Source organism: Mastigoproctus giganteus, chromosome 8 (genome assembly GCF_048544385.1).
Source record: "Mastigoproctus giganteus isolate SK-2022 chromosome 8, ASM4854438v1, whole genome shotgun sequence".
Lineage (NCBI taxonomy): Eukaryota > Metazoa > Arthropoda > Arachnida > Uropygi > Thelyphonidae > Mastigoproctus > Mastigoproctus giganteus.
In genome coordinates, this window is record NC_143582.1 from 191,198,058 (window position 1) to 191,215,894 (window position 17,837).

At 37.9% G+C, this 17,837-nt stretch overlaps 1 protein-coding gene across 2 annotated transcripts in view; it reads right to left on the bottom strand.

Annotated features, from left to right (window-relative positions):
* The window catches only part of LOC150082108 (uncharacterized), a 183,998-nt gene that overhangs the window by 62,814 nt on the left and 103,347 nt on the right, over nucleotides 1-17,837 (bottom strand). For both annotated transcript variants that reach the window (XM_090379986.1, XM_090379985.1), the window contains exons 12-14: nucleotides 16,809-16,857; nucleotides 7,113-7,178; nucleotides 801-879 (exon numbers count right to left, since the gene is read on the bottom strand). In XM_090379986.1, the coding sequence (XP_090236112.1) occupies nucleotides 801-879; nucleotides 7,113-7,178; nucleotides 16,809-16,857 (194 nt within the window). The remainder of the gene's footprint in view (nucleotides 1-800; nucleotides 880-7,112; nucleotides 7,179-16,808; nucleotides 16,858-17,837) is intronic.

The following is a 17,837-nucleotide window of genomic DNA, read 5'->3' on the forward strand; positions in this document are numbered from 1 at the left end:
ATGCTAAATAATTGACCTTTAACAGACATATTCTCTAAATTATGGGTATTCAGTTTTAGGTACTACTTACATTGTTTCAAGCTCCATTTTTCATAAAAAAAAAGGTAATGCAAATACAACACAATCACATCACTACATTATGTTTCAGTCATGAAAAACTGCTATTGATACATTTGAGCTTTGAGCAGATACACATTAAAACGTTTTTTGCTGTCACAAGTAATGCTATTTCCATTGTTGCACAAAACTTTCCTTGCAGAACATGAAAATTTGAAGTCAAAAACAACAAAATAATAAATACACGACCTATGTGTAGGAATTAAATATTTAGAATAATTTTTAATTAAAATTTATTTATATTTATTTTATTTGATCTAAATAGCTATCAGTAAGTTTTCTTGGGGCCCAAGAGGGGGCAAGATACTGAGAAAGTGCTTGGTATCTTGCCTGTGCAGTCTGACCCTGATAGTAAGGATAATCCTTTGGATAGTAAACTGATGTAAAGGAAATTCTTCCAGGCAGGCAGGATTTTCTTTACATCAGCCCGCTGAACATGTCAGATATTAAGAAAGCCTCATTTGAACCTTCAGAGAGGGTATGGAAGAACTTTTCAGACTGTGAATAAGCTGAAGCCAGGGTGATGTATGTGACATGGTAAAATTTCTTTTGAATTTAAACTGATAAAAATAATCAATATTCACAGACTGCCTCATTGACATATAGTCCATTAAATTTTAATGTACACGCACACAAACGTATATAACACATTTTCATATTTTTTAAAATTTTTAGTTACTTACAGGTCCTTTTGATGAACTGCATTAACAACTAGGGATCTATTCTCTTTCAAACGTAAGGAATTCTCTTCCAGAGCAAGAACTGTAAATATTTAAATATGTTTACAAATTCAGAGGCCCAAATTTTTATAATTATTGATCAATAACACAATTTATATAAGAATTTATGAATATATATAAAAATATGAATAACAGAGTATATATGAATAATAGAGTTGAAAATGATTCTGTTCTCCTATAGATATAGATATGCATTTATCTGATAATAATGGTCAAAGTAACGCTTGCACATACCTCAAGAGTTTCTGTTTGTTACAGCAACAGATCATATTAGCAAAATGTTCTATGGGCAGAAACGTTTCAAATAAGTGTGTAGCTAAAGCCAGGGAAGCAAGTTTAAACAACTTCAAGGGATGTGTCAGGGTATTTAACTATACAAGGACACTAAGTCTTAATTGTTTATATAGTAATGTCAAAAGTGTCATCAATAAAATAAGTGAATTCGAACTGCTGGTTAGGACAAGTAACACTGACTTAATAGGGCTTATGGAAATATGGTATGCCATCTGGAGATAGGGGATGATGAGTTTCAGTACAATGTATATACAAAACTTATTTACAATGTATTTAGGAAGGATAAGGCAGACAGAAGGGGTGATGGGGTCATGCTTCTTATCAAAAGCAGTCTGAGTGCAACAAAAGCTTTTCAGGATTTAGAAATTTTGTATGCTAGTATAGAATCTGTATGGTGTGAGATAGTTGGAAGCAAAGGTATAATGAGAGTGGGAGTAATCTACAAGCCAGGTGATTGTGAAGATTATGATGAGAGCTTCTACATGCAAATGGAATGGGCAAGTAAGCATGAATGTCTTATTGTGTGTGATTTCAATTTGTCTCTAATTGATTAGAGCAAACGGGAAGGAAACTCGACATGGGGGACAAAATTTTTAAATCTACTAGATGATTGTTATTTGTATCAACATGTCAGGGAAAGTACTAGGGAAAAGAATATTCCAGACCTGATCATCACTCATGAACCAGATGACATAATAGGGCTGACAGTACAAGAACCAATAGCAGGAAGTGATCACGGAGTTCTACAGTGGACAACGAAGAGAGAGGTAGCAGTAGTTAAAGGCAAAGGAATGAGTTATGATATCAGGAAAGGAAATTACAATGGCTTAAGGTACTACATGGCCTATATCAACTGGGTAGATATCTCACAGAGAGAAAATACAATTGAATCATGGTATACCTTAGTATACCATGATTCAATTGGTATACTAAGTATACCAATAATGATTTACTAAGTATACCATGGTATACTTAGTAAATTCTAAGTGGGAAACATTCAGGGAATTAATCATGGATGCTACTAAAAGTTCAGACGGGCTGCAAGAGTAGCTCATGGTGTATTGTTGATGATATATAGGAATTTTTCTAGCAGGGATAAGGAGGTGATTATTCCCTTGTATAAGGCAATGGTCAGGCCACACCTAGAGTACTGTATACAGGTCTGGAGGCCTCATTTCAAGAAGGATGCAGAGATGCAGGAACGAGTACAGAGAAGGGCAACAAGATTAGTGAATGGAACAAAGGGGTGCTCTTACAAAGAAAGGCTTAAGTTTTGCAAATTACAGTGTCTGGAGACTAGGCACCAGCGAGGTGATCTGATAGAGGTGTATAAGGCCTTGAATGGTTTGAGCATGCTCAATGCTGATGGGATTCTTCCTCTTGCTCAGAATAATCCCCTGAGAGGGCATAAATTCAAATTGAGGAAAGACAGATGTAGGATAGACATGAGGAAATTTGCCTTTAGCCAGCGGGTGGTTGGTTGGTGGAACAGACTGCCATCCCTTGTGGTGGAGGTTGATAGCCTAAATAAATTTAAGGCTCAGCTGGACAGGTATTTTGAACGAACAGAGGGGTGAAGTGGAAGGGGTTATTTTTTATTTATATATTTATTTATTATTTATTTTTTTTTTGGCTGATGCTGCATAAGCTTGCTTTCTTGCATCAAATGCCTCTACTAATGCTAATGCTAAGTTTCATACCCATTAAGAAATATTGTTCAAGGTTTAGGCCTAAATGGTTATCTAATGAACTAATGAGACTCGTAACAGGGAAGAAAAATGCATGGGATGCATATAAATTATCAAGCGACTCAGAAGCCTATGGCAGATATAAGCTAGTCTGTAATCAGGTCACAAAGGAGGTTAGACAGGCGAAGGCAGATTATGAGAAATCCTTGGCAAAAGATGCTAAGAAAAACAGCAAGGATTTCTTTACTTATATAAACTCTAAAAGGAAGGGGATGAATCTGATTGGTTCACTTGAGATTGATGGTTTCACTGTTGATGATCCTGCTCAGATAGCAAACAAACTGAATGAGTATTTTGCATCTACATTCACACATGAGGAATTATTAAGGTTTGAAAATGGCAGAAGGTTATCAAATTGTAGCAGGATACTTAATGATTTTGTAATAACTGAGAGAGAAGTGGAGGAGAAATTGTTGAAGTTAAACATAAGAAAAGCACCTGGAGTGGATGGGATATATCCAGTTATATTAAAGGAGGTGGCAAAGCAACTAAGCAAACCCTTAGCCATAATTATGAGAGCATCTTTGGACTCAGGGAAGGTTCCCACGGACTGGAGATGTGCAAATGTATCCCCAATTCACAAAGGGGGATCGAAGGGTGACACGAGTAATTACAGACCAGTTAGTTTAACTTCTGTTCCGGGTAAAATAATGGAGTCACTGGTTAAAGATGCATTGCAGGATCATCTAGACAAGACTGCAGCAATAATTCAGACACAGCATGGGTTTGTTAAGGGAAAGTCTTGTCTGACAAATTTGATAGGATATTATGATGTGGTTACAAAGGAACTGGATGCAAAAAATAATTTTGATATCATATATTTGGATTTCAGGAAAGCTTTTAAAATAACATTGTTGTGCATGAAAGACTATTGTACAAATTGGAGCAGAATGGTATTAAGGGCAAGTTGTTACAATGGATAAAAGGATGGTTAAGTGGGAGAAGACAGAGGGTGGTAATGAATGGGTGCTGCTCTTCGTGGACTAATGTTATTAGTGCAGTCCCACAGGGTTTGGTGTTGGGCCCACTGTTGTTTTGTATATTTATCAATGATATTGATGAAGGTATATCAGGCTTAATGTCAAAGTTTGCAGATGATACAAAGGTTGGCAGGGTTGTTAATGGCAGTAATGGCAGTGTGCTACTGCAACAAGATCTAGATAATTTGGGCAGATGGGCTAAGAAGTGGCAACTGAAGTTTAACCTTGACAAATGCAAAGTACTGTGCATAGGGGTAGAAGTAACCCCAGAGAAATGTATCAACTGTGTGGTACTACACTTAAGGTGGTAGAAAATGAAAAACACCTGGGAGTAATTGTGCAGGCAGATATGAAGTTTTCTGAGCAATGCAGACAGGCTGCCAGGGCAGGTCATGGGGTTTTGTCAATGATATATAGGAATTTTGCTAGCAGGGGAAAAGGAGGTGATTATCCCTCTGTATAAGGCAATGGTCAGGCCACGCCTTGAGTACTGCGTACAGGTCTGGAGGCCTCATTTTAGGAAGGATGTAGATTTACTTGAGCGTGTACAGAGAAGGGCAACAAGATTAGTGAGGGGAATGAAGGGATCCTCTTACCAAGAGAGGCTTAAGTTCTGCAAATTGCAGTGGCTGGAGACTAGGCACCTGCGCGGTGATCTGATTGAGGTGTATATGGCCTTGAATGGGTTGAGCACGCTGAATTCTGATGGGATCTTTCCACTTGTTCAGATTACGAACCTAAGGGGGCATAAATTCAAATTAAGAAAAGACAGATGTAGAATAGATATGCGGAAATTTGCCTTTAGCCAGTGGGTGGTTAATTGCTGGAACAAACTTCCATCTGTCGTTGTGGAAGTTGATAGGTTGAATAAATTTAAGGAGGAACTGGACAGGCATTTGGAGGGAATGGTGTGATTTTTTTTTTTTTTTTTTTGGCTGATGCTGCATAAGCTCATACACATGCTTTCTTGCATCACATGCCACTACTACTACTACTACTACCTTTAAAAGATTAACCACAGAAGCCTTGAATGCATATATACCATTAAAAAAAACACTCCACAAGGAGGATTCCGAGTTGGAAGAATAATGAAGTTGTCAGATTACTTGAGCAGAAAAAAACAGCATGGGAAAGTGATGGAGCAATAAAAAGCACTGAAGCCTATAACAGCTACAAATTGATCTGTAATAGTGCCACAGAAAAGGTTAGGCTGGCATAGGCAGATTATGAGAAATCGCTGGCAAAGAGTGGGGATAAGGAATTTTTCATATATATAAATGCAAAGAAGAGAAGGACAAACCAGATTGGACCCTTATAGTCATGGGATAGTATTAGATACTCCAGCTGATGTTGCTGATGAACTTAACAGTTACTTTGCATTTATATTTACAGAAGAAACCCTTTATCAATGAGAAATTATGGGAGTGAAGTTGAAAAATATGTAATGATGAATGATATTGAAATTTCACGTGATTATTTAATGAAAAAACTTTTGAGCCTACAGGCAAGTAAGGCTCTTGCTGTTGATGGTATATATCCTATAATTTTAAGGGAGGTGGAAAGTGTGTGAAAGTTGATTCAGTCTCACATGAACAGTTACTTTATAAGCTGGAACAAGTTGGAATCACAGTGGTAATCCTTAGATGGATAGCAGGGTGACTTCAGGGCACTAGGCAGAGGGTTGTGATAAATGGTTGGGTTAATGTAAGAAGTGGGGTTCCCCAGGGATCAGTATTGGGACCACTGTTGTTTTTGATTTTTTTAAATGACATCGATGAAAGGATAGAGGGTGTGATGTCTAAATTTGCAGATGATGTAAAGTTTGTTGAGTAGTTAATGATCACCGTCAAGCAGAGCTTCTTCAGAGTGACCTATATAGACTTCAGGGACGGTCAGAAAAGTGACAGCTTTGTTTTAATCCAGCAAAGTGCAAGGTCTTACATCTGGGGAAACAGTAATCCCAAAATAACTTATAGACTTGGTGGAGTTGAACTAAAGTCAGTAGAGGAAGAAAGGGGCTTGGTAGTTAAGAAATGGTCCGACATGAAGTTCTCTGAGCATTATAGACAGGTTTCAAGGAAGGCCCATGGTATCCTATTGATGATTTATCAAACACTTGCTAGTAGAGATAAGGACATCATAATCCCATTATACAAGGCTATTATTAGACCACATTTGTAATACTGTGTTTAAGTATGGAGACCGTGCCTAAAAAAAAAAAAAATACATCGAGCTTCTTGAAATGGTCCAAAGATGGATAACTCGCCTGATGAGATTGGCAAAAGGCCAAGCTTGCCAGGAAAATATGAGGAATATGCGGCAAACAAGAGGCCAATATGAGGAAAGACTTCAAATATGTGGGTTGCACAGCTTGGAAACTAGAACCTTAGAGGAGACTTGATTGAGGTGTTTAAGGCTCGGAACGAGGATTGAGGTGTTTAAGGTTCGGAATGTAAAATGAACGAGGATGAAATTTTCATGGTTATAAATGATTCCAGAACTAGGGGGTCATAAATTCAAGTTACAGGGGGAGAATTTTAAACTGGATTGCGGGAAGTTTTATTTTAGCCTGTGAGTTATAAATTACTGGAATAAGTTACTTACATGGGAGGTAGAAGCTGGCAGTTTGGGGAAATTCAAAGGTCAGCTGGATAGTTACTTAAGGGCAGAGGGAAATGCTTTGGTTGTCTATTTCCTTTTCTTTTATTATTTATTTATTTTATTTAATTTTTTATTATTATTATTTTATTCTTTTTTTTTTTGTCTGGTGGCCATTACTAATACTAACAGAGATGTTGCTGATTGACCAAGTTCCATGTAACTATCATTAAATTACAATATTATATAAAAATATTTGTAAATTTTTAAAGGGATACAAACTGGCTGAATAAAAATCCTTTTTCCTTATTTCTAAGTTAAAAGCAAGCTAAAGTTTGTAACTGTTATTTGTAATCATTGCTTGTAATGTCATCTAATCAAAGGAAGGCATTGGGTGTCATTCATCAGAAAATGAGTAGCTGTAACACTGCCTCTCAGCAGTCACGTTTTTGGGCATGCATGTATGCACATGTCAATTTTTGCATTTCTTTTCTAGTTTTTTTATTTAGTAGCAGAGGGGGGATGCATATAAAATGAAAAATTAATCTATATAGACTAGTTTTTTTTTTTTTTTTTTTTTTTTGAAGCTGTGTGTATGTTGATTACACTATGGTAACATAATTACACATATTTACCCATATCTCCTAATTGTGAAAGATTGGTTTTGGAATTCAATAAAAGTGAAACTGTTGCAGGATTATCTGAAAAAAAAAAAAAAAAAAACATGAAAAGCAATTGTGAAATATATTTACTAAGGTTATTCAAAATCAAACTGCAATTTATCATATTTATATCACTGTAGTGTATAAATTATTTGAGCAAAAAAAAAAAAAAAAAAAAAGATGGTTCATCCTATTTTTAAGCAAATTTCATATTACTCTCAAGGATAATATGAAACCTGCTCTGATGATAGTTTCTCTTCAGATTCAGTATAATAATGTAAAAATAAATGAATTTAGAGTTAATTTTTTTTTATTTTCATGATTATGTGACATCTATTAGACAATATGCTGACAAACTTCCTTTTGGTTACAAGGGTATTATAGAATTAATTAGTTTCATAGCATTTCATCATACTCTGTCTAGTGAAAATATTGTGACCACGCTCATGTTTTAGCAATCGGCCATTCCCCCCACCTGGTGGCATATATATTGTGATGAGCACCAGTAAATGTGATACTGCAGGTTTCTGGCATGCTCTTCATAAGAAGTACTTGATCAATATGGACGAGAAACATGATCTGATGGATTTAAAAAAAGGGATGATTGTTGGGTACCAGCTGAAGGAGGTGGCAGTATTATGAAAGCTGCAAATCTTGTGATCTGTTTCTGTATTATTTATTATATTATATTCTGATTGGTGTAACGTCAGAAGTGGGGTCCCTCAAAGATTAGTTCTTGGACCACTGTTGTTTCCGATTTTCATAAACAACGTCGATGAAGGGATAGAAGGCATAATGTCAAAATTATGCAGGCAACATAAAGATTAGAAGTCAATGCAAGGCTTTAGATATCTTAAAATACCATGTAGATGGACTAATAATAAAATAGCAAATGCTTAAAAAAGCAGTACTCACCTTGAATAAATCTGCATGGTTTAATTAAAAAGGGTTGGTTAATATTTAGGATGAATAGTTGAGTTAAAAAGACTAAGGGAGGGACGAAAAAATATAAAGTGTTATTTCAGAAATTAGAATAAGTGCAAGGAAGCAGGTGTGTACACATCTAATCCTTGGTTGTCATTAAAGTAGGGAAAAATAGTTGAAGTTAAATAAATAATGTAGTGAGGCAATAGTCATTACGGGGACTTTCGTTGGATTACAACGTCTTCAGTTGGCAATTGAGTGGGTAGGGAACGTGTGCGATATTTAAGAAATTATTTATACTCTTGTGATGCACTTTTTGACATGCGGTAACCTCAACCGCGAGAGGTTCCAAATCGGTGAAAGGTTGAAGGGAAGTTTAGTGTTTAAGACTTTAAGATTGGAATGGTGTCGATACCATTCAATGGCTAGTGCTTCATATTGAAGAATCTTATAGCTGGATTTGAGTTTAATAATAGAAATGGCAGAATTGATGAGAGGGGTGTGGTTATGGGTTTCAGAGTGTGTTGTGAGTTCTGTAACGGTTTGGTTAGTCGTAAGACTGTAATGGTGGTAGTATGCATGGGTATTAGAGGTTTTGGATGAGCCATATTTTGTAGTAGTGCTTCCAATGTAGCAGGTGTCGCAGTTTGGCTGGCAATTGATAAGGTATATTATATTATACCTTATCAATTGCTTATTCTAATTTCCGAAATAACACTTTATATTTTTTCGTCCCTCCCTTAGTCTTTTTAACTCAACTATTCATCCTAAATATTAACCAACCCTTTTTAATTAAACCATGCAGATTTATTCAAGGTGAGTACCGCTTTTTTAAGCATTTGCTATTTTATTATTAGATTAGAAGTCATTAATGATCAGTGCCAAGCACTGATCATTAATGACTTCTAATCTTTATGCCAAATGGTGGAGTGGCTGATCATGCTCCTTCAGGATGACTTGAACAGGCTTCAAGAATGGTCAGAAAAGTGGCAGCTAAGTTTTAATGTAGCAAAATGCAAGGTGTTACACATGGACAATAAATTATACACTTGGTGCCACTGAATCAAAAACAGTAGAGGATTTCTTCTTCTCTTGGCAACCAGATACCTCAAAGGGGAACTGATAAGGCCCTGAGAGGTTAGAAAATTCTAGTTGTTTGTTTGTTATTTGGTTTTTAGGAGCATCAGCAACTAAGGCCATATTGCTCCGGGAATATGCGGTGGTCATTCCCTTGACCTTTCCACATCCTCCGTATTTGGTGGTGACGGGCTTGAACCCCGGTCTAATCAAGAAGTGTGTGCTACGCACTGTTGCTCCTTCCCACCTGGCTACGGAGGCGCCTAAAATTCTAGTACCAGGGACCATAAATTCAGATTAAAGGGAAAGAGGTTTAGCCAAGACTGTAAGAAGTTTGTTTTAGCCAGCGAGCTGTTGATAACTGGAAAGTTGCAACTGCAGGTAGTTGAGGCTGAAAGTTTGAAGAAACTCAAAAGGTCAACTGGAGTTACCTTCACAAGAAGGGAAGTGTAATTTGTATCATTTTTTTTGGCTGGTGCATCAAAAGCCTGTGCTTTCTTGCACTATTTGGCTAATACTAGTACTGCAACTCTTTAGCTGGTACCCAACAACTTCACCCAGATACTGTTCTGTCCAAGTGGGCAGAGCAGTTTCCAGGCCAATGGCAGACACCCATGCTTCAGTGATTGTTGTGGCGAATGTAGACTGTTCTGCCTTGTGCGAGCTGACAGCTGGCAAATGGTGCAGTGGCTGATCATGGGCTTTAACCAGGGGATGACCAGCAGTGTTTCTAAGACCGCACTGCAACGAACCTTTCTCTGTATAGGCATTCAGAGTAGGCACCCAATCAAGGTATCTATGCTTACAGCCAACCATCATTAATGATGCCTAAAGTTTATATCTTAATGGCATCATTTGACCACTGATCAAGGCCATGCAAAGGTACTTGGGGGCCCAGATGCAAAAGGGGTTAAGGGGCTTGGTTTATTTATTTTGAGACAATGGCTCCCTCAATTGGGGCCCTGGTGCACCACATCCAATGCACCCCCCATTTGCACAGCCCTGCCACTGATGACTAGAAAAAAAGTTGCCTTGCTAGTGAATCATGTTTCCTGCTATGCCATGTGGATGGTAGGTGGAGGGTATGGCAACAAACTGCAGAGAGAAAATCACTTATATCTTGGTACAGAAACAGGTAAGTGGTGGCAGTGTTTTGGTATGGAGGATGTTTTCATGACAATTTCTGGGAGCCCTCATACTCCTACTCTGAATGCTAAAAACTACCTATCTGTTGTGGCTTATCAGGAACACTCTTTCATGAGGACTATCTTCCTAGATGGTACAAGTGTATTTCAGCTGGATAAAGTATACTGTCACACTGCCAATACTGGTTGAGAGTGGTTTGCCGAACATGAAAGCAACTTCCAGTTGATACGTTGATTGCTGAATTTGCCAATATTGAATTCCACAGAACACCTCTGGGATTATGTGAATACACAGATCCAGCATTGATGGCATGATCTTCCACCACAGACTACTGCAGATCTATGGGATGCAATCTGGTGACATGCTTCCTGCAAAATTCAGAGGCTGTATAGAGTCCATACCTTGCTGTGTGGCGATGGTATTTCCAGCAAGAGGAGGTCATACCCACTATTAGGCAGGTGGTCTTAATGTTTGACTGGACAGTGCAAATATCAATGTTATATGACATAACACTGATACAGTGCAAACTCGGCATATTGTACCTTGTTATTTCACAGTTTTGGACACAGCCCTTGCCAAGAGAGACACAAAAATGAAGTTTAGAAAAAAATACAAATTTCACAATAGACACTACAGAAACTTTATACTGCACAGAGTGAAACCAGCTGCAATGGTTTCCAAAGTGTGAACCACTGGGCTATTCTATTCTCTTCTGCAATATATTTCTTCAATTAGACGAATAAATTTTTATAAATGGTAGTTATCCAAGAGTAGTGTAGAACAGTGGTCTCCAAACTTTTTTGGTCGTGCACCTTTATTTTATTTAAAAGGACTAGCATGCACCCCATTTAAATTTAATATATAAGTTTTTTTTATTTATAAATCATTTACATGGAAGGCATTATATCTAAAATCACATATAATTTCAAAAGATCACAAATAAAAAAATACAAAACAAAATTAAATCAAAGTTCAAGTACAAAATGCATGTACTTGAATGTGTATGATCGATGGCATGATCAAATAAAGCCGCACGATCAAACAAAGCCTCATAATAAAGTATTTAAAAAAACATTTATTTATAATTTTTATTTTCAATTATGTTTCGAAAAACTAAAGTTTTCATAATTAATAAATATTGATTTATTGCAGATTATCTCGCGCTGCCCTATAGGTGCGTGCATCCCACTTTGAAGACCACTGGAGCAGAAGATCAGTTTCTCTTCTATCTTGCTTCAATTAGAGATGCAATAAAAAATACATTCAATACATTCGGTTGCACACAGGATACTTGCAAAATTAAACATTTTTCTCTGAGAGGGGAACCAGCTACTATACTTGTCATTTTTGATATATTCAGTGATAAACTTTTGTAAATAACAGAATGTGATATTTCTTTTCTAGGAAGAAATTTCATACTATACAATGTGTCTATAATATATACAGTCGGACCTCTCTTTAACAAACTTTCATATAGCAAAATTTTCTATGTAGCGAACTTTTTTGATATTCCCTTGGTCATTACATTGAAAGTAGTTTCCGTGCAACGAAGAAAATTTCCGTATAACGAACTGATTTCGAGAGACCTGGGTATGCATTGTTCACACCTCTGGCCTTTAGGCAATAGAGCTGATGCTGTAGAAAGCACAAATTAAGAGCTAAAAGGATTAAGAATTAATCCCTTTAGCTTTAATAGCTAAAGCGTTAATTCCACAAATTAAGAGCTAAAACATTTTACAATTTAATGGTGCCTGTAAAACCCTGCAGGAGGAAACTGGCCAACCACGGCATGGGATAGAAAAAGATGGAAGGTTCTGGGAAAGGCCTTTGCCCAGCAGAGGGTCAGAAATGGCTAAAAAGAAGTAAAACCTATACAATTTATACAGCTCTGTGTTTTATTGTCAAAAATAATGGTTTACTGAAACCTGCCAACTTATTAATATGTCACAGCAGCTGTCCAAAGTCTCTAGAAGCTATCGAGATGACAATGGAATTAAGACTCCCAAGTTAAGTACATTTTATTTAAAATTTTTAGAATAACTTCCATATGCACAGCGATACTCATCGAATCACTTCTCTTACCACCTACTATCAGACAAAGACACAAACAATGTTGACTGTTGAATGCTTGAAGGCAATTACTCATCCACTTGGGCTATTGTTCTCCTCCTACTACTAAGCACTTTTCTCCCTGCTACTTCTAGCTGACACCCTATTTCCAAGCTACGGGAGCCATAGTGATTGCTAGAATTGACTAGAATTTGAAGAATGGCTTAAAAACTTGTATATCTTACTCTAATGTAACTTTCCACAAGATTCTCTGATTGCTAAGCCTAATTAGTTTTAAAATTCATAACATTGCATAAAATTGGGCTAAAAATCTACAAAACATCTCAAAATTAATATAAAATTAAAATCTTTAAGACCATAATGAATTCGGATTGGCCGAATGAGTCATTGGACACTTTTCCTATGTTGCCTTCTTCCTCTCAAGTTAACGAGGAGTCTTCTTCCAGTCACATAGCTCCCTGAGGAGCTGTTGTGGCCACCAACAAATTCCTCCAACTGCATCAATCGTGTGCTATATGAGCAGCATCACAAAGTGTCATGGCCAGAAGTTCACTGATCCCACCCTTCCACCTAGTTGCAGGTCTTCCTCTGCACCTCTTCCTCTCGGTTTTTCCTTCCATTATATTCTTCAACAGAAAGTTTTCCCTTCTTATTATATGACCAAAAAACTTGAATTTTCTTTTGTTGATGCTATGAAGAAGAATTTTAGGCCTGCCAATTTTATTCAATACCCACTAATTTGTTCTTCGATCCAAGAAAGCAATACGCAGCGTTCTCCTGTAATACCACATTTCAAATGCTTCAATTTTCTTCTTGTCAACTCTTTTCAGATTCCATCCTTCATATCCATAAGTAGCAACTGGAAAAATGAATGAATCAATGATTCTCAGCTTCGTCTTTAGGGGCAGATTATGATCTCTTCATAATTTTATCAGATCAGCGACTAACGTTTTAGCAATTGCCTGATGTCTCTTTACATCGTTTGAGCAGTCACTATTTTTATTTATTCTTGACCCTAAGTAATCAAATTCATCAACTTCTTCAATATCTTGCCCAATTAACCTTCACTTTACTGGAATTGAGACTATCACCAACCATAATTTTAGTTTTATACACATTTAGAAACAATTCTTTATTCTTACTTGCTTCACACAATCTGCTCAGAGTTTCTTTAAGATAATCCTTAGAATTACAAATTAGCACAGTATCATCTGCATAACAAAGGTTGTTTATCTTCAGTCTCCTCCAATTTTGATGCCAGTCTCTAAATGTTCCAAAGCTTCATGCATGATATCTTCGGCATAAAGATTAAAAGGGTGAGGTGACAAAATACAGCCCTGCCTGACATCGTTACCTATTGCGAAAAAGTCTGTGTTTCTCACGTTCGTTCTCACAGTTCCTTCCTGTTCCTAGTATAGTAGCTTAATCAGCTGAATTATGTGGATTGGGAAACCCATAATAGTCATTGTTTCCCATAGTTTCTCATGTCGAACACAATCAAATGCTTTTGCATAATCTATAAAACACAAAACGACTGGAACGTTGAATTCTTTGCATTTTTCAATAATCAGTTGTTGGCTTAAGATCTGATCTGATCTCTGGTTCCTCTACCCCTTCTGAAACCTGCTTGCTCTTCTGGCATTTCTTCTTCAAGTTTTCTTGAGATTCTGTTCAATATGATTTTAAGAAGAATTTTGCTAGTGTGAGAAATTAGGCTAATAGTCCTGTAATTTGAGCAAATTTTCACATCTCATTTTTTTGTAAGGGGATGAAAGGTAAGGGGATGAAAATTGATTTCTTCCAATCTGATGGCCACCGTCCCATTTCTCAAATTTTTACAATCATTTTATGAAAAAACTCGGCGCCCTTCACACCTGTAGCTTTAATTAATTCTGCTGGGATTTCATCAATTCCAGGTGAATTCCACCAATTCCACCTATCTTGGCAGTGAGAAAGCAACGGCTAAACTTCAAGCTTACATGGAGTGTGGAGCAAACAAAATGCTACAGTGTGCACCCACATATGCAGAAACGCTGAGGAAACCACCAAATACAATGGAAAACTCACAAATAAAAAGCCAACCAGCCTCAAGGAAAACCCTGCTACCTACCCCGACCATTGTTGTCCTGAGACTGCTTACCACAGATGATAATACCTCCAGCGAAAATATCAAGACACAATTCATTCAGGAACTAGCTAATGATTTGAAGTCAACAAGGATTAAAACAATAAGGAAAACTAGGAACCCGGGCATAGTCGTGGAGACCGAAACCAAAGAGGAAGTTACCCAAATAATAACCAACCCCAAGATAACAAGCATAGGGTTAAAAGTGAAGGAACCAAAAAGGAAAGGACCCTCCATTAACATCTATGGCCTGGTTGCCAGTATGACACCAGAAAACCTAGCCTCAGAAATATACACCAGGAACCTACAGAAATCCCTACCGGAAACTGACATCAAAGAACAAATAATGCCTAGATTTGCTATCAAACTGGCGACAGAAAACACAAGGAACTGGGCTGTTGAGCTCAGCCCCACAGTGTGGAAGATCCTAGCAAAGCAAATGTGGATCTTCATCAGCTGGAGCAGCCATAGATTCCATGAACATACAGCAGTTACAAAACGTTACAGATGCTGCAAGTCTGGCCACATTACCCACACCTGCAACCAAAACACCCCAACCTGTGGTCACTGCACCGACAAAGGCCATGACTACAGACTGCCCAAAGAAAGACAAGGAACCAACATGTGCCAACTGTAAGATTCAGAAGTTGGATGCTTCACACTCAGTTCATGACAATAAATGTCTTATTTATGTCAAAAACAAGGGTTTAAACCAAGCTAGAATCAATTATGGGAGCACACCATAACCACTATAATACCACAAAAATCAAATTCATCCAAATGAATGCACAACGGGAAAGGGTCATAACCGACCAAGTCAGGCTCAAGGTTGATGAAATTAATGCAGATGTAATCATATAACAAGAGCCATATACCACTCCAAACTAGTCAGAGGGTACTCCCTCGACTACAAACTAACACAAGCAGATGACACCACCCTGTGGGCTGAAATCCTAATTAGAAATCCTGACATCACTGCAATCAAAGTCGCCCACCTGTGCACAGACTGGGCAGCCTGTGCTCAAATTATGCTCTCTACATAATCTCGCTATATTGCAGACCTGGTGAAGACCTCACCACAGCCACCAGATACCTCCAACATGCTACCAACTTACTAAGAGGGTAAAGAATTATCATTGGAGTGGATGCAAATTGTAGATCCCCAGCCTGGCACAGCCATACCCCTGACAGGCAAGGTGTTGGGAATGGCCAGAGACTGGAGGAATTTATTATGAGCTCATCCATCACAGTCCTCATTAAACCATACCAGCTGGCAACTATTTGCAACCTCTGATAGGAGGCTACAATAGATGTCTCTCTTGCCATTTGAAACATAGCAGGAAACATCACAGACTGGTTGGTCCAGGATGCCTGGACACTTCAGACCATAGGGCCCTGACATTCCAACTCAACAAAAGAATGCCCCAATGCTATGCGTTGAAAACTGGGACCTGTTCCAGAAAACCTTCACAGATAACAAAAACAGAAAGATGCAAGAAATCAAAATGCCTGGCAACCCTGATGAACTTCAAAGGACCATCACTGAAATTATAACAGAGGCTGCAAACACCTCAATCAAACAGCGAAGGCCCAAACCTGGGGCTGTACCTTGGTGGAACCAAGAACTTCAACAGCTTCACAAGGAAGTCCAGACCAGAAGAGCAAACTTCCAAAGGGCAAGAAGAACTTGGCCCGAGCGGGAGGTGAATGCACTCAGAAACCTGTATAGAGAGAGGCATGAAATGCTTATACCACTCTCATAAGAAAAAATAAAAAGGAATCCTGGGAGAGACTAGTAACAAACTCAGGGAACATTGAATTTATGAAAAGACTAAATGTCAGAAAAGAAGAAATGAAATTATTTTTTAGCATTAGCATTAGTAGAGGCATATGATGCAAGAAAGCAAGCTTATGCAGCATCAGCCAAAAAAAAAAAAAAAAAAAAAAAAAACCGCTCTCATTTCACCCCTCCATTCGTTCCAAATACCTCTCCAGCTCAGCCTTAAATTTATTTAGGCTATCAACTTCCACAACAAAGGATGGAAGTCTGTTCCACCAACCAACTACCCGTTGGCTAAAGGCAAACTTCCGCACATCCATCCTACATCTGTCTTTCCTCAATTTGAATTTATGCCCTCTCAGGTGATTATTCTGAGCATTATGTAAATATAACTTAAATATAAAGATTATTCTGAGCATTATGTAAATATAACGGTATATTTATTACCTACCAATGTTTATTAATTAATCATGTACTTTGGATTTGTATCCTCACTCTGGGTAAATACTAGAGGTTCAAAATTATGTAATTCACAAAAATGGCTTACCAGTTTTGGAACACTGTGCTCCTTTAACTGCAGCTAACCTTGGATATATCTATGGTAAAATATCATCAAATAGATATAGAAATTAAATGAATATTTTATTTGGATTTCACAATAATACACAAATTTTTTCATCTAATAACTAGGCTTTCATTAACAAGGAGCTTATAATAACTAATTGTCTTATAATAAAACTAGGGGGCTCTGCTCCCTGCTTCCTTTGCTTGCCAACCCCTGCACATGCTTTTCTACATAATATGTAGAGGTATGACGGAGTAAGTCAAATCTTTTCTACATAAAAGACACACCTATCAAAACGCACTGATTGATATCTAATCTAATATATAAAAGAAAATAGGAAGTGTAAGAAAAAATTATAAAAAGTAAAATTGTGTAAACGTTGAGTGAATGAAAGTTATTATTAATTGCATGTTCTATTTTAGCCTCTTCACCGGACAGACTGATGGCTGTGCAGGCCTTCAGGGGCTTCATGGTATCCAAGCTGACACCATGCTGTAGCTTTTTCTAGCTGTAATCATGTGGGATGCTGACACTGGCCATTAGGGTTACCCCCAGGTCAGTGTGGGACAGAGCTGCAAAAAGAATGCTCCACCATAGGAATGTTGTTGTTGTTGTTTGGTTTTTAGGAGCATTAGCAACTAAGGCCATATTGCTCCGGGGATATATTCCCTAACCTTTCCGCATCCTCCGTATTTGGTGGTCATGGGCTCAAACCCCAGTCTAATCAAGAAGCGTGTGCTACGCACTGCCACTCTTGCCCACCTGGCTACATTCCCTAACCTTTCCGCATCCTCCGTATTTGGTGGTCATGGGCTCAAACCCCAGTCTAATCAAGAAGCGTGTGCTACGCACTGCCACTCTTGCCCACCTGGAGGTGCCACCATAGGAATCTCTTTCCCTATGTTCTTTTATTCCTACCACCTGGGGTGGGTCAGTCTCCTATACCCAATCCCCTTCCCCCACCCTGTGTGGTCCCTACCCTCTTTTGCCTGGTGGCTCACCCCACCACCC